This window comes from Penicillium solitum (genome assembly GCF_028829755.1).
Source record: "Penicillium solitum strain IBT 25940 chromosome Unknown utg000005l_segment0_segment0, whole genome shotgun sequence".
In the NCBI taxonomy this organism is placed as follows: Eukaryota; Fungi; Ascomycota; class Eurotiomycetes; order Eurotiales; family Aspergillaceae; genus Penicillium; species Penicillium solitum.
Genome location: NW_027072125.1, coordinates 818,220 through 837,422, shown reverse-complemented (window position 1 = coordinate 837,422; position 19,203 = coordinate 818,220). Strand labels below are relative to the sequence as shown.

Sequence of the window (19,203 nt, the reverse complement as noted above, 5' to 3'; positions counted from 1 at the left end):
CTAAAGTGGTTCATGGTTATCCCATGATCTCGGTTCATTGGATTTGAATAGTACATGTGTATTTACGCAGGTGACTCTCGAGGACACAGTCCCAAGCAACAAAGAGCAAAAAACACTGGGGGAAAAATGAAAAGGAAGATAAAGAGCGTGATGGTTTAGACATCCCAGAGTCTAGCCAGGATATAAAAAAAATTGGAAATTCTCAGCGAGTGCGGATATGCAGAAGGGCCATGATCTGTCGAAAGCACACCGGCCAGGTATTATAATACAGTATGAAGAAACATTGAAAGAAGGGACGGGTCTCATGTCTATCATGAAATCAAGACCCAGAGAAGGAAGAAGATCTATAACGGTCATTAGTTGGATGTGCAGGCAGGAAATTCAACATGAGTGGACATACCATCAGAATACCAAACATTTTGGCAATTAGCCAGCGATTCCCGGAGACGCGCGTCCAATATTTCATTAGTTCTCTCTGCGCTCCCTCGACGTTGTCGACGACATCTTCGGTATTGGCATCTATGCGCTGGATCATTTCTGACTGCTCGCTGACCATCTGCGCCAGCTGACCAAAAATACCACCTAATTCGCTAATGGTTCGCTCAATGGCTTCGATGGCTTCGCCCCGAGCTTGAACATATGTATTACTCGATTCTCCTTCTTCCATTACCATCAACTGTTGGTCTGATTGGAATGATGGACGCCCTAAGGGCGAAGGGTTTGAGGGCTCGAGGGTCAAAAGGTCGGAGGAGTTGCCTTGATATCCGGGCTGAGGTGTCCGCCGTCCCGAGGTGTTATACAAAGGCGAGTCTGAGCGCTGTGCATCGAGGGCGCTGTGTGATTTGGAAGATACCGAGGAAACGAAGTTCTCGGTTCGAGTTCGGGATGCTTGAATATTCTTCGTGCGGACTTCGAGCACCTCTTTGAAACTTGCACCTACGTCGGCCAGCTTCCCCTGCAGCATAACAACAACCTGTAACGAATAATCAGCGACTTTGTCCGCGCGCGACCGTTCATGTCTCACTCACATTGTCATTGTGTTCTCCTTCCTGGTCTGTCTTCGAACGATTCGATTTGGGGTGTTGCGCATGGGTGAGAGCCTGCAGCGAGGCGATGTTTTGGTTCAGGGCGGCAAGGTCTTGTTTAATCACGTATGTCAATTCGGAGATTTCGACAGGTCGGTCGTCGAAGAGTGTTTTCCGCTTCGCCACTATTTCCTAGTTAGAATGCTGACATCTTGAGTAATGTGACCAGACTCACATTCAGCCAATCGTTGCAATTTTGCCATTGTCCCAGTAATCCCCCTTCCGATATCTCGCGCCCGCCGCGCGAACTCCGATCTTGCCGCCTTCTCCTGTGCAGCACCCTGGGGCGACGCATCGGCCTGTCGCCTTTGCGCATCAGTCAACAGGGCCTGGCGCTGTGAACCAACTTTCGATGTCCCCAGGCGCTTCTGGGCGTGGCCCAAGATAGCGCTGAACTCGCTGGTCCGGTCTTGTATCGACGGGCCGGTCATTTTGCGACGTGGAGGGAGGGATGGGAAGCGAGGATGGGAGACAAGTAGCTACAGTCTTTCAAGTAGGACCAATATTGAGAAGCAAATGTAAATTAAGGTCGATAAAGGCCGAATTCGGTCTTGAAACTGAAGTGTGATTCTATCTGCAATCGATAAGGGGGCGAGGGTGAAGATGTGTCCGGTTGCAGAGAGCTCCGAGGGTACAACGTGACTTTGATTAAATTCAGAAACAAAACAAAGAGACTATACTCCGTACAGTTCAAGTAAGAAGATGAAATGTCAACCAGGTCAATCAAGTCAACCAAGTCAAGGACAATCTAAATTTACCCCGTTGGTCCACGTAAATCGGAAACGTGCCCTTACATAAGCCCCGCACCGCCACCTAAATTTGGTCGATAGATCAGGGGAACGGAGTAGCTTGTTTCATGATTCTAATACACTCATTCACTTGATTCTCTTGATCTCTTGATATACAGAGTAGCGGACTTGATATTTTGTCTTCTTCCATGAATACACCTCATTCTTGTACACCAATCTTGTACACTAATCTTGTTTCCTCCAATTATCCCAACCCATTTCATCGGTGCCTTGCCCAACTTGGCCCAAATCGCCACCTTCGTCCTTCCCCATACACACTACCTTACCTTTAAAGGGAACAGTACTGTTCGCATTCTCATTTAACCCTTACAACTTTGCTCTTTGCTCTCGTGCAAACTCATCGGAGATCACCACGCAATAGTTGATGCTGGTCATCGAGCTTGCCTCGGTCCCTTGATCCTGTTCCCCTGATGGCAGACCCCACACAAAAACTGTAAGACTATCCATACAGACTCAGTCGCATATCTAGTCGCGCAAATACTGAGACCTGCTTTAGCCCTTCCCCGCCAAATGTTCGCAGTCCGCTCTCGTCAGGCGGCGGTAGCGGAACCCCGATCTCATTCCAAACAAACGTGAATCGCTCCAAAACAAAACGCTGGGTGGAAGCGAAAAAATATTCATATGATGGAGGTGACTGGGGTAGTGACGACGATGAAGAGGAGGATGAAGAGGAGGTGCCACCCGCAGTAACTCGGCCTCCCTATGCTACCCACAACACTGCCAGTTCCTCCGAGTTGTCCTCGAGGCGTTTGTCTGGCATCGGATTCGGAGCCGGAGCCGGAGAGCCGCATTTGGCTGATGGCAAAGGTAGGAGCTTTAGCGGAGGAGACCAGAAGCCCCTTACCTTTGTAAGGCCGGCCGACCTCTATAAGCGCATGCGCGAGGAGAAAGCGACACAGCAGTCTCCCATCCCTGGTGGCAATGATTCTAAGCCTGATGGGTTTGGGGTTCCACCTCAAACAAATCAACAGAGCCCAGATTTGGGTCTACCGGAAGTCAAGCGCATGTCGAGCTTTGGTACCGATTTCTTGGGTGGTGCAGACTCCAACCCGCCAAAGGATAGCCCTGCAGCTCCGGAGCCCTCTTTGCACCACAACCCCTCAACGGGGTTCAGATCGGTAGTGAACCAGGCCTTCGATGTCCCAGAAACTCCACAATCCACTACCACTAGTGTCACGCGGTCGAACAGTGATGGCACTTCGACAATCAGCCCTATCATGGGCGCTCGTACTATGACCGATGAAAGAACACCCACTATTCTCGAGGAGCCTATTGAGTCGAGCTCTCCGAAGGCAACCACGGATGCGGTTCCAGCGTTTAACCCTGGTCATCGCCGGGATCTGAGCCTTCCTAGTTCGGACAACAGTCCTTCAAGAAAACCCCAGGTCACAGATCAGGATACCCCAACGGCAGGCCGTGCAGAATTATCCTCCATTCCTCTCCTCCAGAATTTTTCACCAGAATCATCTGATGCGGGAATCTCTCCCCAGAAATCATCCATGCAACCATACACGAACAATGGGCAGGATATGCCTGCCCCTCTCAAATTCGGAAGCGCATCGGGCCCTGATTCCTTCCATGGCGAAATCCCCACCATCATGGGAGCCGAAGAATCACCACAAAATGCCGACAATGATCGTTTGAGGGAAGAGATTATCCGATCATTAAGCCGGGAAACCACCCCCATGGACGACCTGGAGCCCAACGACCAACCTGAATCGCAGGCGCCCGCACAGTCCGTCCCGCACCAGGCTATGCTTTCTGAAAGCCATCTAGACTGGACTAGCCCGCCTCCTTTGGCATCTCAAGACCCTTATGCGACCAGTCAAGGTGCGGCTGGGAACTCTTCATCCACGATCATTGGTCAGCCAAAGAAGCCCAAGTTAGAAAGACGATTCTCATGGGAATCCTCTGATTCGTCAGAACCAGAGCCGCCTCAAATGCCCGGCAGCTATTCCTCGCCCCCTCCTTTAGCCACATCATTATCTATGCAAGAGCCTGAGCCTATACGTGAGGAGACCGCCCCATTGGTGTCAGAGGTGTCGCACGACCCGATTGCTTCTGAAGATGAAGGGCCCACTACCCAGCGTGCTGTGGAAAGGCCTCGACTTTCGATCGTTCCACCTATCCCGGAGAACCTTACACCACCGGAGCAAGTTATGGGACCAGGAGCCACGCCACCTCCACAACTTCAAGTGACTTCTAACGCCGGCAGCACGTCTCTCGACGAGTCTAAACTTTTGGGCTTCCGTGACATTCTCGGTATCACATCTATCAACCAGCGTATCAAGTCTTTCGAGCACACCCGCGACCAGTTCGCCACCATTGACACCGGTTTGAATCATTGGCTACAGTTCACGGTTCACGATCACCCCGAGCATGCCGACGTGGTCCGACAGAGCCAGAATCTCTCCCCTATCGTGCCACCATCAGATGCTTCCCGCAGCAGATTCCCCAAGTTGGGCGCTCTTTCAAATCTCGGTTCCTTGAACGACGGTACTCCGACTGGCCCCACTCACATCAGACGCCCGTCGGGCCATATCGGTACCGTGATGAACAAGGATAAAGTCGGGGAGAAAGGAAAGGAGCTCCTCCATACTGCGGGAGCGTTTAGTGGCAAGGCAACTGGGGCGGCCAAGGGACTGTTTGCCAAGGGCAGAAGCAGGTTCCGACCCAGTGGAGGCTCTGAGAAGGTAGATATCTGATTTTTCTTCGTCTGAGCGAGTTGTTTACTTGGGTAAGCGCGGTGCAGGCCGTCGCTTTAATGTTTCCCTTTTGATATCGCTGCATTGCTTCACTTATCTGGATACCACGATGTAATTCCGAGCACTTCTTTTTGGCATTGAGCTCTAGAATGAGACACGATTGATGCATCCGCCATTTTTCTACAATCTAACACCCCGCCCTTATTTGTTTATATTCTGATGTTGGTAATGTTGTAGGTTCAGTCAACTCAAACTGCTTCTCGTCGCAGCTTTCAGTTCTCATTCCCTTCGGGGTCGGGTGAAGCATCTGGTAGCTCTTCGTTACGAAACTCTGTCACCTTTGGCAGCCTGCCCATCTTCAAATCTGAGCGAACAGGGCTCAACTCTGATCCTGATCCACCGGGGGTCAGTTTCTGTCTAGATCATCCACAGCATGAACACAATGCCCGCAAACCTGTCAAGGCGACCCAATCGGGGAATAACGACCTGTCACACAACCGTGTTGGCGAAACAACTGTGCAACCAAAGCAACTGTCATCTCCCAGCGGTGTCCCTCCTAAACCTGAAGTTCCGGGGAAGTCTGCCTTCGCTGGAGATTTGGAGCAGGAGATGATAGCTGCGCTAGGTCTTTCGCCCACAGATCCTCATCCTCAAAGGGCGGCAAGTACCCCAATGGCGTTGAATTCACTCAGCCAAGTAAACGGCGGGAAACGACAATTTACAGAGCCACTGCCACAACCGGGAGAAAGCACGACTGGCAATCAATCCGATGCTGAAGCGCCGGCGAACAAAGCCCCAGTCGCGAAAAAGAACTTGCCAGCCATTCCTGATGAACCTTTCCACGTCCCTTTTTCAGTTATGAACAGCCAGAGACATCAGCCAAGCAAGTCTACACCGGAGATCGTTACTCCGTCAATCCGTCCAGTGCTTGATGAAAGCCCTAAACCTCCTTCGCCTCCTCCCAAGGATCCTAATAATGGGCTAGCACCTCGCCAGGATCATAGACGCCATTTCTCTGTCTCAACACTCGGAGCTGACGAGCAGCCCGGACGTACATCTAATGAGGATCTCGACAGGGAACCCCCTTCTCCTTTGCAAGAGACAGCAAACGAGGTAGCACCAGAACCAGGGTGTGAAAACCAGGCTGATGATTCCATGGATGACCCTCCTGGTAGCTCCCACTCATCTGCTCAAGGAAAGAGAAGGAGGTCTTTCATACCTTTCTATCCATCAGGGTCGTCAGAGTTCACAAGCCCTGCTGAGGTCCTCGAATCCAAAAGAAAATCGATCAGCGGCCTACCTCCATCTGCTCCAGATTTCCGTAGCCCCTTGAGAAACGAAGTCAGGTACTCGCCGGGAACCCGAAGCAGCATGCTGAGCTTTGGTAGCTTCGGAAAGCAGAGCGCCAGTGGCAAAGGAACTCGCCCGTCCACACCTGCTAACGGGCTTTCGCAACCTTCGGAATCCGGGTCTCCTGCCGAGAATGGGGAGTCGACTATTGGAAAACTCAAGGAGTTCGGGAGACGACGACGCGCTTCAGTGGGAGATCTTCTCTCTGGTATTCAACTGCAAGGGTCTCAGGGTCCTCAGGGTCCCCCGGCAGCTCAGCGGAAACGAACATTCAGCAGGATTAGCGTATGTCAAGTCTAGGCAGTTCCTTCAGTTTCTTTTTCTAACTTGAACAGGTGCTATTTGGCCGGCAAGACTCTCAAGACCCTGAGAGAAAATCAACCGCCCACACAAGAACTACCTCAGAGCAGCTGCCGAACAAATATCTGCCGAAACGCCCGTCGACAAATGGAAGTGTAAATACTAGTTTCGCGTCACACGATGCACCACCAGTCCTCAGCAATCCGTTTAAACAAAAGCCTTTGCCAACTCAGCCCCCGGAGCCCAGGGCACCTCCACCACCACCACCGAGCGACGCAAATCTTCTACCACGCGATGATCGTCAACGAGCCAGTATATCACTCCCATCCAGTTCGTCATCCAACTCCCTGGCGACTGGTCGATTTTACTCGCAGTTTCAGTCCGGATCCATGAATGAAACCCCCACCGGCTCTCGCCATCTCAGCCAGCCTCTCCCAGGTCACTCCCGATCACCGTCGCCCATGTCCTTCCCGGAGAATAGAGCTGCACATCCACTATCACCACTGGAAGGGTTACAAGGCAGCCGGATACATGAACTGCAGGAAGAGGAGCTGCGCAGGCAAGAAACCCAACAAGACCTAAACCAGGACTCGCAGCTAGGCACACTGAGCGAGACCCAGGAACAGGAGGAGCACGGCGAACACAATGATCACATACACGGGGAGCACCTTCGACACGAACTATATGGGGAGATACCCGAGGCTCCAACAAACAAACAGAACCATCTGGGACAACAGGAATTACAAGGTGGTCCCAAGAAACAAAGTCTAGCTCCTCAGCTCAGCATTCGATCCCGAAAGCCAATGAATTCGGACTCGACATCCCAAGCTTCGGAGAACAACGCACCCCGCAATATCGCTGCCTCCAACGCCTCCGCGATATCCACCCATCCTCATCGCAGTGAGAACGAGGCTCGTGTCGTCAACGACCCGCCTCAGCCAGTAGAGCTTGCCATTACCGCGGACGACTCCAGTGAGGAGATCGTCATGTCCCCCACGTCCTACCCCGGACAGGAGTGGACGCCCATGCATTTGTAGCATGTTTGATTAGAGCGCATATGATACCCACTCTCTTTTTTTACGGAGTTCTATTTGTATGCTTTTTCTTTTATACACATACGTGTACCGTAATATTCGAATATTTACTCTTTTTTCATAGACCTATCCTATCTTTGCCATCTCTAATAATTTGATCATATTCATCTCTCTCACGACAAGTCCCACAAATCCCTTGAAAGGAATGTACAGGGGCAGAGTCGGATGCTCGGACTTTCGATAGATAACTAGGTAGTAAGTAGATGTACATCATAGCATCGGAGAGTTCCTGAGTGGCCGAGATAACGAATTCCCCGCATCCACGAAGATACAAGCCCTGGGGATCAGGGATAAAGGGCTACACAAGACTATCCTCTCGTTTCATACGCTTAACTACACACTTCCCTTCAAGATGAACCCTAATGAACCCCCTATCATAGATTTCGCCCGTAAGCAGCGCCTCTAGCATCCTATCCCATACTCTTAAGGATACCTAACTCTCCCAATAGCCTTCTATGCCAACGATTCAACCAAAGAAGACCTCATCCGCCAAATCCAAAAAGCATGTGAACAATTCGGCTTTTTCCAACTAATCAACCACCCCATCCCAACCGAACTACAAATGGCAGTCCTCCAACATTCAAGTGAATTCTTCAACCTCCCCTTAGAAACAAAAGAGAAGTACAACCAATGTAATACATCCCCTCCCCTCCCCTCTTCATCAATATCAAAAAGAAAAACATCCATAACTAACCTCCAAAGCCATCGGCGGCTTCAACCGCGGATACGAGCGCCTCCGCTCACAAAACTTCGAAAAACGCACAAAAGGCGACCTAAAAGAAGGCTTCTATCTTGGAAAAGACCTCCCCTTCGGCGATGAATACGTCCTCCAACGACGCTTCGGCCAGGGTCCAAATAAGTATCCCTCCGAAGTCACCGACGCGAAAGGCTTCCGTCGCATCATGGACGAATACCACGACGCCATGATCGAGCTTGCCGTAGCCATCATGAAAGTTCTTGCGCGTACGCTGGGTCTAGATGAGGATGTTTTCGGGGATTTCTGCGATCATCCCGTATCGATTCTGAGACTGCTTCATTATCCGCCTCAGGAGGTTGATACGTCGGGTCTTGAGAGAGGTTAGTAGCATAAAAGAATGAAAAAACATGGGTTAGAATGTGTGAACTAAGTCAAATCTAGGAATCGGCGCACATACGGATTTCGGCGCTATCACCATGCTCCTGCAGGATGATACGGGTGGGTTACAGGTGTGGAATAACCTCTCGTCCGAATGGGTCGATGTAACTCCTGTTCCTGGGGCGTATGTTGTTAATCTGGGGAATATGATGATGCGCTGGACGAATAATCGGTACTTGTCGAATCTGCACCGGGTTATTAATACTAGTGGTAAGGAGCGGTTTAGTGTTCCGTTCTTCTTTTCTGGGAATCCGAATTATACTATCCGGTGTCTTCCTGGTTGCGAGGATCCCAAGGAAGGAGCTAGATATCCCCCGATTACCGTTCATGAGTGGATGGTGGGAAGGTATGCGGATACTTATGGGACTGGGGATGGGAAGGGTATTGGGGAGATGCGTCAGGAGCCTGAAGATGTGTAATAGAATCATGAATGAAGTATGAAGTACTAGCTATTTAGTAGTGTTTATACGAAAATCTCACTACAAGACCTATCCATCCAACTCAATTCCCCTTAACAACCCCCCAATCAACCCACTTCGTATCCCCAAAAACCTTCTGCGGAGTACTATACGTCTCAAACTCCTCCGATCCAAGAACAGAAGTAACACCACCCTCAATACGAGCAGTCTCATTAACCCCAGGTCCATAAACCCGATACTCCGCCATAAGCGTAACACCCTCCTCGAACCTCGCAACACCATCAACAACCCAATCAATATACCCCTGCGGATCAATACTGCCATCCTCATAAGACCGCGCAAAGATCGAGCGGTGAAGACTATTCCACGGCCGGCCGAGCGCACACGCGCCCTTGATATCAGCCGCGACGGAGGTGTTCGCCGCACGCACGCTCGAGTCAACAATGTACACACCGTACTTGTTCGGGGTTGTCGTGTTAGTCCCCTTCCAGGCTGTTATACCGCCTCCACAGCCGCGGAGTTGCAGGGCGCTAGATTGGATCCAGGCTGTGCCGAAACCGTAGAGGAAGTCTGTTTGGCCGGCTAGGATGCTTTGGTAGAAGTATGCGTTTCCGAGTTTGCCTATGTAGACCTGCGGATGTTGTTAGTGGTTAGTTGGGTTTGTATTTGAGACTGGGAGAATAAATAGGTGGAGGAACATACAGTATCCTGATACGAATAAAACCCACAGTAATAAAACCCGCCATTAGCCCGACTCAGACTCAGTGCATGTGCTGGTCCATCCGAGTACTCCGCCCACGTATTATCAAAGTCGACGTTATACACGCGGAAATCTTTATTTCCGAATGGCGTATCGGCGGGAACGGGATACCCTGTCGGTCCTGAGCCTGTGAGACTTGATTCGAGCGTGGGCGCTACTACCAGCACGCTGGAGAAGACATTGTCGGTGCTGCCGGTGCTGTCCCTGTTCCCTGCGGCCCAGGTGAGGCGCACGCGGTTGCGGGTTGCGTCTTTGGGGGAGGTTGTTTGGCCCAGTAGGGTTATTGGGCCTGAGCGGGTTATGTTTACTTGTTCTATATAGGTGCCTTCTAGGATGAGGATTGTTTGGGGGGTTGCGTCATCCGGGAGGGAGTTTATGGCGGATTGGAGGGTTTTGTGGGAGGCGTTTTTGGAGGTTGCGCTGACGATTAGGGTTCCTGGGGGACAGTGGGTTCCGGTTGATTGGCAGGTTTGTCGGGAGATGGGGTGGATGGCGATGGTGTTGGCTCCTAGGGTGTGTAGGAGGAGACACAGTAGGGGGAGGATGGATGGGAGCATCGTGTTTGGTGGGTGTGGGTGATTTCTCACTTCTGATGAGCACGATCTATGCGGGTTTTACTGTTCTTTTATAGGACATTTGGAGAGAGGGGGGTTGTATAGAAGGTCCAGTCAGTTGCGGCATGAGACGGAAAATTAGAAGATTCATCCTGCGGAAGCAAAGGCTAATGCCAGGATAGGTTAGAAGTTGAGTGCATTTGTGGTATTCTTCTATTTCTCTATACTTGGGGCATTCACGGGGAAAGCTTGTCTCCACGAAATGGAAATTGGTCCGGGGAAAAAAGTATGGGGACGGAGAATTGGCTTCCACCTGTGAGCGTTGAGAGACAATGCAGCCAATATAGATCAACCGGGGCAGGAATAAGCAAGAATAAGCAAGACTATCGAAAGAACAAGAAGACTACAATATTTCAACATACAACTAGAATATGACCTGTGAAAAAGACGAAAATGACTTGGGGCACCAGAAACGTCTTTCCGTAACGAAGGTCGTCCACCCCTTGCCCAGGTGACCGCCCAACACTGTTAGTCATCCTCCTGTATCTCCCAGGCTACTTATTGCTCTCAACTAGCTTCCAACAACATAGTCTACGCCCTGTCTTTTCTTTCCGACTCTTTTTTATAGTATCTATATATGTACCTCCGGCACAAGCTAGTGACCACCAATACTAGCCGGATCCTATCCTATACGAGGAAACTCAAGCTAGACTGGAACATTTCCGTAGCCTTAGATAACTTCCACTAGTTAAACTTCAAACTAAGGATGCTTGCTCAAATTAATTGCATTACAATTCGATTACTGCTATTGTAGGTAGCAAATTCTATTTTAGCTACATTGCTCGAACGTTGCGGAAGAAGTTAGTACATACTCTGTGCATATCTCCAGAGAGCATTCAATCATCCATAAACTATACACGCGGCTCGGGTTCGGGTAAAGCTGCCGAGCAAAAGAAGAAACAGCTGATCGACTAACGATACAAAGATGCTACAAAGTACTTCGACCTGAAACTAGTCTCTACGCTCTGAGTACATAGTTGAGTGTAATAGTGGGCCTCATTCGGAGACCTGCCGAATCTCTGACCGTTACGGCCCGTTGCCGCCTGTTACGGGATACAACTTGGAACCTGGGAACTACCTAGGTACATAGGTATGTATGTATCTTTTTACGCGACTCGCAACTCGTACTAGACACTTTTAGTAGCTACACTACGAAGTAATAGTGCTTTGATGACTCGACGATATAACTCTACAATCCTTCCTACGTCTAAAAATAGGTGACCACCAGTGCCAAACCCTCAGATATTATCTGACTGTGTCTCAACCATATACTCCACCTTGGTATTCGAGAATAATCAATCGATTTCTATTAAAGGGAAGTTCAATCCCACTCTGATTAGAAACTATGTTTACTATCCCCCGTCTTGACAACTCTCACGACCACCCTAATCACCGTAAGTCTCCACACCAACACTTACCTAGGTAAGGCACAACTAAAGCAATGGACTAAATCCTATACTCTCAGAACAATTCATCACTACTACTTCACTCCATACATTTGAATTTTAAAAAACATCAATTCTAAAGACGGCACGATGCTAGACTGGCTCCGAAAAGTCTTTGGCGCCGACAAAGCTGCCCGAGACCGGAGGGAGCAGCAGGATCGAAGTCGGAAGCGAAGTAAACGGATACGCGCGCGTGAACAACAACTACGCTTGCAAAGCCAAAGGCAGGAGTTGAAGGGTGGGGAGGGCAGAACACCGTTCTTTTGGGGGTCACCAGGTGTTACTACCCCGGTACATCAGACAAAGATTTTTAGTGACTGAAGGGATTTACTTTTCTTAGATTTCTTCTTTCTTGCTTTTGTGTTTTTATTTTTTATAGCCGGGCGTATATGATATAACTGTTAGGAGGGAGGACTACATGGTGCACGTCGAAGTGCATGGTGCAGTGAGATTGGTATTGAGTAGTTGAAGAAGTTAAGCTATAGAAGCTAAGAAAGAGACTAGTTAAGAGATCCGACAATAATATAACCTTAGTTAGGGCGGCCGGGGAAGGATGTATAGGGTCGAGGGTATACTATCACTGTATAGATTTGAAGGGAGGCTGGCGGAATCAGAGATGAAAAGGCGCACTCGCAGAGACCAAGATATCTTCGTACTGAGTCATTACCCTAAGGAGTAGGAGTATCGACACGAAGAATAGGAGACTATATCATCCCAGTGGTTACACTTCTACGTGATTGGTATTGCAAATTACAAAGAACAGAAATGATTAGAATCCCTTAGATTGACTAAGTGCCACTATTAACGACATACATACACGTAGAGAATAAAAACATGACTCTAGCAACTCGAAAGCAAACCACAGCCAAGGGGTAAATGAAACACACAAAGTCTATAATACGGGTAAAAGGAAGCACAAAAAAGTCGGAAGTCGGCTTTTCACACTCCCACGGCATGCATGTTCAAGTAGGTGGCACGGCAAAATTTGCGGGTAATCGCAGGGAGATAAAAGAAATTAGACCTCGAATCAGTAACGAGTTGCAAAAAAAGATAAGAAACGAGCGTTTACTCGTTGTCCTCGATCTCCTCGGCGCGGGCACCGAGGGTGTAACGAGTCTTTCCTTCCGAGTCGTGCTCCATCTCGACAGCAAGCTTGGAAAGGTGAGCGATCATGTTCTCGATCTTGGTGTCGGCCTTGGAGCGGGTCTTGCGGCCAAGGTTGTCGAGACCGGGAACGATGGTCAGGAGGTAGTACACAACGGCGATGATGACAGTCACACCGATGGAGTAGGCCCAGATGACAACAACGGTGACAATGTCGACATCGTTGTTGACGGAGAAGTTGGGGCCAGCGGGGTCACGGGGAGAGGTCTGCTCCCAGTCGGGTGCGAGCCAGCCGAAGACACAGAACAGGGTGGCGAGGACATCGACGATGAAGATGGCAATAACCAACTGCCACGAGGGCCAGGTCTTTCCACCACGGGTAACGAAGATGAGCCAGTTCTCAGTCAGAGCAATCTCGAGGAAGAGAATCTCCTGGGGAGAACCGAAGTTCTGGATGATACCACCGTTCTCGAGGAAGAGAGTGGCACGGATGATCCAGGTAGCGGCAGCGAGCAAGACTCCAAGAACGACGGAGATAACCCAGATCTTAGGCAACTGCCACTCGACGGGGCGGGCTTCGAAGTGAGCGTTATCGTAGGCAACGGCGATGGTGGCAAGATCAGCGAACAAGGCGATGAAGACAATCAGGGAAGAGTCGACAGTCTCGTTGATGATGATCATGGAGGTAACCAGGTAGATCTCGAGGTGGAGACACAGGGCAATACGGTACTGGATGTAAGCCTTCATACGCTGGAAAATCTGGCGGGCAAGCTTGATAGCATCGACGATGGTGGAGAGACCGGGGGCGAGGAAGACAATATCGGCGGCAGCCTGGGCAGCCTCAGTGGAACCCTCGACGGCGATACCACAATCGGCCTTCTTGAGAGAGGGAGCATCGTTGACACCGTCACCAGTCATGGCAGTCAAGTGACCACGCTGCTGGAGCATCTCGACGACCTGGTACTTGTGCTCGGGGAAAACCTCAGCGAAACCATCAGCCTTCTCGACAAGGTCGTGCTGGGCGGAACCGGCGAGACCACCGTGGATCAGACGCTCAGAGTTGTAAACCTTGGTACCGAGGGCAAGCATCTTGCAAGTCTCCTTAGCGATGGAGATAGCATCACCAGTAAGCATCTTGACGGAGAGACCGAGAACCTGGGCCTCAGCGATGGTGTGGGCGGTATCCTCACGGGGGGGATCGAACATGGGGTACATGCCCAGAAGCTGCCAGGGCTCACCCTCCTTCTGGACGGCAACACCGAGGGAACGGAAACCACGACGAGCGAACTCAGTGACCTTCTCACGGTAGAGAACGGCCTCCTCCTGGGAGCAGTCGGACATGTTGAGGATAGCCTTGGGGGCACCCTTGGCACAGATGTAACGGACACCATCGCAGGTACAGACGGTGGTGATACGCTTCGAGACGGGGTCGAAAGGAGTGTACTTCTCGGTGATCCAGTTGCGGGAGAGGATCTCACGGGCCTTGGGGTAACGACGGAGGGTAAGGACAGTGACCTTATCGATGGGGTCGAGGTTCTTGATGTTGTGGGAAGAGGCAATAGCAGCGACGGCCATCATCCAGTTGACATCAACACCCTCAGAGACGTAGGGCTCACGGATGGAGAGCTGGTTGGCAGTGAGAGTACCGGTCTTGTCAGAGCAGAGAATGTCGACACCAGCGAGGGACTCGATGGCAGTGAGCTTCTGGACGATAGCCTTCTGCTCAGCGAGGTAGGCGGCACCGACAGCGAGGGTGGTGGTAGTGACAACGGGGAGACCGACGGGAACACCGATAATCAGAAGAATCAGGGTGTAGTGGAGCAGGTTGTTGTCGCTAGCCTCGGGGGTAGCGATCTTCAAGTGACGGAAGAAACCACCAATCCAGGCGGCGAGAATCCAGAACATGACGAGAACGAGCAGGGAGGTACCGATGTTGTCCATGACAGCCTTGAAGTGACCGGAATCCTGGGCACCCTGGACAAGGGCGGCAGTCTTACCGACGAAAGAGTGACGGGCAGTAGCAGTGACAATACCGTAGGCCTTGCCACGCTTGCAACCGGTGGTGTAGTAACAGACATCAGCCATGTACTTGTCGACAGCGAGAGATTCACCAGTGATAGCGGACTGATCACAAGCAATGAGAGAGACACCCTGGTGGGTCTCACCCTCATCCTCGTCATCATCACCGTGCTTCTCCTTGAGGTCGTCGGAAGTGGCGTTGGCGAGGTACTCCTTGTAGTTCTCGAACATCTCGGGCTTGGAGTAGTCACAGATCAGGCGGACATCGGCAGGGATAACGGTACCCTCCTCGACGATAACAATATCACCAGCAACGAGCTCACGGGCGAGAATCTCCTCCTCCTGGCCGTTACGGACAACGATAGCACGCATAGCGATATCACCCTTGAGAGAAGCAACGACATCGGCAGCCTGCTTCTCCTGGTACCAACCGACGAGAGCGTTAAGCAAAAGAATACCACAGATAACACCGAGATCGATCCAGTCACGCAGACCGGCAGCGAGGAGGACAGCGAGTTCCATAACTATTCAGAGTAAAAAAGACGCATGTTAGTAACCAATTGGCACAAGACGCGTCAATTGAGACGGATGTCGAGGCCACTTACCATAGAGAATGGGACCACGGAAGTAACCAATGAACTGAAGGAAGATGTTGGTCTTCTCAGTAACCAGCTCGTTCCAGCCAGTCTTCTTGCGACGAGGCTCAATGTCGCCAGAGCTCAGACCACTGCGAAGGTCGGTCTGGAGCCATTCATCGGGAGTAACGAAACCATCCTCGACACCACCGGCGGCCTTGCCACCGAACTTCCACCAGGGCTTCTTCTTCTCGGAGCCAGTGCTCAGAGCACCAGCGCTGGAAGTAGAGCCACGGCGGTTTGCCTGGGCAGTCGAGATGTAGCGGTTGAGAGCAGAGTACTCGTCGAGATTGCTCTCCTCACCAGCCTCACGGGTGTGACGCTCACCATTTTCGACGTCAACAGCATAGGAAATTCTCCGCTCCGCCATTGTTGTTGATTCGGCTCACACAGCCTTGGAACCCAACGATATGAGTGAAAACAACGAAATGACGATATGACAGAGTCGGAACAGATCCTATGTAAAGAGAGGAAAAGAGAAAAACAAGATGAGTGAAGGAAGGTCTGTTTTATAATGGATTACCGGGGGGGTCAAAAAGAGGGAACCGGAGTGGGTAGGTGGATCATGAGAGAAAAGAGTGAGGGAAATAAAATAAAAAATAAAAAATAAAATTGAAATTCGAAAATTGAAAATTGAAATTCCGGGAATTAAAAAAATAATAATAATGAAAAATTAAATAAATAAATAAAATGGAGAAGACAGGTATTTTGCCTGAAATCCCGTGTTTGTCATTTTGAGGGGGGGAAATACTTCTGAACATGGTTGCTGGGGAAGGTATAAGCTAGGTACTCTTTGATCCGCTCATCAATCATTCTTTGGGGTGATTTTGACTTTTAGGTGTTTTGAAGTGTATTCCTATGTATTTTTATGTATCTTTCGTATCTTATTTCCATTTTTCCTTCCCCTTGTAGTTTACTCCTGTTTGTTTTCTTGGTTGTTACCAGACTTTACCCCTTGCCCTACCGTAAAAGCTCCAACCGGACACCCGGCTGCAGCCAGTCATCTCCAAGGTACAGTACATTGAGTGGAGCCATGGCTGCGTTCGGGTTAGTACCAAAACAATGAAAAAACCTGATACCGATACCACTCTCCCTCTGGAGGTCTCTGCTACCGGCACTGAGCTGCCGAGTTGGCCTCCACAGACATCACTCTCGTATGAATTGGTACGAAATTTTACACCATTTACTATGCCTTAGCCGATGTGCCCCAGTTCTAACTATGCGCGATTTTTGTGTCTGGGGTCATTCGCGATCCTTACTGTGCCCCGAGACCCCAAGACATGAAATAAAATAAACTAATGGAATTGGCACTGCGTGTCTGATGTATTTCGATTTGCAATTAGTTAGTTAGCAGTACCTTAAACGGAGAATTCACGGCATGGCAAAAAAAAAAAAGGAATAGAAAGGAATGCCCTTGCAGGAGAATGTTCCTATATTCAGCGACATGGTCCGAGATAGTCCCAAGATAGTCTATTGATACGGGTACGCTCTCATTTTACCAGACCTCCTACTGATACTCTCCATACACCATACATATGCTTCACTTTTCCCTGGACCATATCCGGCCTTGACACTAAACTAATGTAACAGAAATGCCACAGTGACCACGGTGACGACAGTATCGCATGGCCGTCACACCTAAACCATTTAAACATAGCAAGGGGTCCGGAAGCGGTTGACAGATTTTGATTTTTTTATTGATATGTATGCCAATGCTATTGGAAGCATGCCGAGAGCCCAGCGAAGATTACCTTGTTACCAAGTAAAATTCAATTATCGACCTTTGTTTACCATTATGTCATCTGTTAGCTAATTTGTTCCCGGGGTCTCGTTCAACTCTCGTATCAATACGCACTCGGTCTTTTATTTCCACCGCCCTCGCTGAAGCTGCCTCCTTCGTACCTCTGCCCACAAGTCGATCCTTGCCCTCGTGGAGAGTGTCCCCAGGAGCGTCATTTAATTCGATGCTCCTCACTGGTCGGCATGGCCGTGAAAGTCCCCGCCCACTAACACCTAGTAATAACCGGGCGGCTTTGATCAAATCACCGGGTGCAGACGCCGTCCGATGATTTCATGGCTGTTGATCGCCGACGCTGTTCCCAAGCATTGACTCGAATATGGTCTGTACGGAGTACGGAATACTTTGTACAGCGGGAATGCTTCATGGTTTCTCAAGTGGCAATCTTTCTGGCTTGTCAATGTTGTAAAAGATGGCGAAATGGCCGAGATGGGAGTGCATCAACACGGCTAATATCGATGCTACTTCATGAGTAGACTGGTAGTTTTAATTATGATAGACTGTTATTACCCTCCCGGCCAGCACACAACTCCATTGATCGTCTGACAGTGTGTGCATGACCAAAAAGGGAAAAAAAGAATATTGCCTTTGCTCTAACAGGGAACCCAGTTCACGATGCCAAAACCCCGTCGCCCGAGTGCGAGCGAATCCTCGACAATGCACAGGGATCACTGAATGCATATTATCGGGGATGATCCGCGACCGAACCTTCCATCGATCACATCAAGCTTCTCGGTGCATACAACGTAATAAGGCTGAAGGCGATTGGATGGAATCCTCGTTTTCGAATCATAATGTATGTAGCCAAAAAGGTATATGCTCAATTAGGACAGTCCCTCCAGTCAATCACAACTTCTCACGGTATGTCGGCGAATTTCCCAGACTTTTGAAAGATGCACCCGCACCCCGGCTTTCCGGTGAGTGCCCTTGGCAAAGTCTTCCCCAGAAGACCAAACTCCTTAGGGCCGGGGTTTCCCTCGATCGTGCACGCGCCGTTGGCGATGAACAACGGCGCGGGAGAGACGAGATCCTATTATGCTCGAGTCTATGCGATCTAGGCAAATCCCTCTCGTTCTCGTCCAGTCCGTACATCGTACAATCTGGAGGACGGACGCGCTATTGTCGATCGATTATAGGTGGCTTGCGATAATCACTCAAACAACCCTGTCGGTCTTCCCGTCTCTTGGGAGTACTTTGTACGGAGCACAACATATACTTCAAGCAAAAGGCGCTTTCCGCGGCAGGCGTGCCGTTCACGATGCGAACCAATTGCGGGCAACTGAACGAGCGGAAATTATGGAGCTCCCGAGTCTGGCCAGGATAATATATATCAAATAAATAATTACCTTCCACTATACGGAGATGAACTTTACGGCGTAGGGGCTATTGCTTTTCTAGCAAAAAGACGAGAGACGAAAGATACGAATTTCCACTTTCTCTAGCCTGCTGTCGTCACTCTGGAGCCCTCTGGCTCATATCTTTCCATATCACCTAAAGGAATAGCTGCAAATACAGATAGCTCTTAGCCCAAACTCTTTCGGGAAGCCGGCCGCGAGTGGAGTCTGAAATCCGTAACTGGCCCCTATTCGATGCAACGCCTGCGCTTCGTCCTCCTGCAGCCCCGTGCGAGAGAGAAAAAAGCAAAGGAAATGAAAATTGAAAAAAAAAGGAAAAAAAGTCCAATTGAGTTACGATCACTCCGGGGGATTCTCGCCGTTTAGCCTTTCAATAACACACGTCAGCCAAGCCCGCACGGCAAGTGCACGATCCTGGGGATGGACAGTCCTCAACGCCGCCGAGGTCACTGGGAGTTACTGAATAGAGCAGCGAATTTTCCATTGATGGATCAGTTTGGACCAGGGTATCGGGCCATTGTTCTGATTAAAAAAAAATAGAAAATTCTGTCGGGCCCACGACCTTTCAGAATCTCC

At 50.1% G+C, this 19,203-nt stretch overlaps 6 protein-coding genes across 6 annotated transcripts; 3 read left to right on the top strand and 3 right to left on the bottom strand.

The window, feature by feature from the left end:
• Window positions 1-32: 32 nt before the first annotated feature.
• N7455_007918 (t-SNARE syntaxin) lies at window positions 33-1,810 on the bottom strand. The gene is made up of 4 exons (XM_040961014.2): window positions 1,261-1,810; window positions 1,029-1,210; window positions 401-973; window positions 33-344 (listed from the first exon to the last, which is right to left on the bottom strand). The coding sequence occupies exons 1-4, from the start codon at window positions 1,514-1,516 to the stop codon at window positions 312-314; spliced, it is 1,044 nt and encodes a 347-aa protein (XP_040808548.1). The 5' UTR covers window positions 1,517-1,810; the 3' UTR covers window positions 33-311.
• A 201-nt stretch (window positions 1,811-2,011) lies between these two features.
• N7455_007917 (uncharacterized protein) lies at window positions 2,012-7,286 on the top strand (the record flags this gene model as incomplete). The annotated part of the gene is given in 4 exon segments (XM_065605760.1): window positions 2,012-2,327; window positions 2,346-4,587; window positions 4,837-6,234; window positions 6,285-7,286. The coding sequence occupies 4 exon segments, from the start codon at window positions 2,305-2,307 to the stop codon at window positions 7,284-7,286; spliced, it is 4,665 nt and encodes a 1,554-aa protein (XP_065460709.1). The 5' UTR covers window positions 2,012-2,304.
• Window positions 7,287-7,695: 409 nt separating this feature from the next.
• Window positions 7,696-8,897, top strand: N7455_007916 (isopenicillin N synthase family dioxygenase; the record flags this gene model as incomplete). Its single annotated transcript, XM_040961017.2, has 4 exons — window positions 7,696-7,732; window positions 7,793-7,975; window positions 8,046-8,420; window positions 8,482-8,897. The coding sequence occupies 4 exons, from the start codon at window positions 7,696-7,698 to the stop codon at window positions 8,895-8,897; spliced, it is 1,011 nt and encodes a 336-aa protein (XP_040808556.2).
• Window positions 8,898-8,979: 82 nt separating this feature from the next.
• N7455_007915 (putative pectin methylesterase) lies at window positions 8,980-10,214 on the bottom strand (the record flags this gene model as incomplete). The annotated part of the gene is made up of 2 exons (XM_040961039.2): window positions 8,980-9,528; window positions 9,600-10,214. The coding sequence occupies 2 exons, from the start codon at window positions 10,212-10,214 to the stop codon at window positions 8,980-8,982; spliced, it is 1,164 nt and encodes a 387-aa protein (XP_040808512.2).
• Window positions 10,215-11,616: 1,402 nt separating this feature from the next.
• N7455_007914 (uncharacterized protein) lies at window positions 11,617-12,037 on the top strand (the record flags this gene model as incomplete). Its single annotated transcript, XM_065605759.1, has 2 exons — window positions 11,617-11,665; window positions 11,799-12,037. The coding sequence occupies 2 exons, from the start codon at window positions 11,617-11,619 to the stop codon at window positions 12,035-12,037; spliced, it is 288 nt and encodes a 95-aa protein (XP_065460708.1).
• Window positions 12,038-12,482: 445 nt separating this feature from the next.
• On the bottom strand, window positions 12,483-15,844 carry N7455_007913 (uncharacterized protein; the record flags this gene model as incomplete). Its single annotated transcript, XM_040961006.2, has 2 exons — window positions 12,483-15,363; window positions 15,445-15,844. 2 exons carry the CDS (start codon window positions 15,842-15,844, stop codon window positions 12,782-12,784), a joined length of 2,982 nt encoding a protein of 993 aa, XP_040808497.2. The 3' UTR covers window positions 12,483-12,781.
• Between the last annotated feature and the right edge of the window lie 3,359 nt (window positions 15,845-19,203).

Bases quoted from the DNA above. Each gene is read 5' to 3' on its own strand.
- N7455_007918 (XM_040961014.2), bottom strand. From the start codon at position 1,516: ATGACCGGCCCGTCGATACAAGACCGGACCAGCGAGTTCAGCGCTATC. The intron at 1,211-1,260 runs GTGAGTCTGGTC...ACTAGGAAATAG, and splicing joins ATTGCAACGATTGGCTGAAT to TGGCGAAGCGGAAAACACTC. The intron at 974-1,028 runs GTGAGTGAGACA...TATTCGTTACAG, and splicing joins AAGGAGAACACAATGACAAT to GTTGTTGTTATGCTGCAGGG.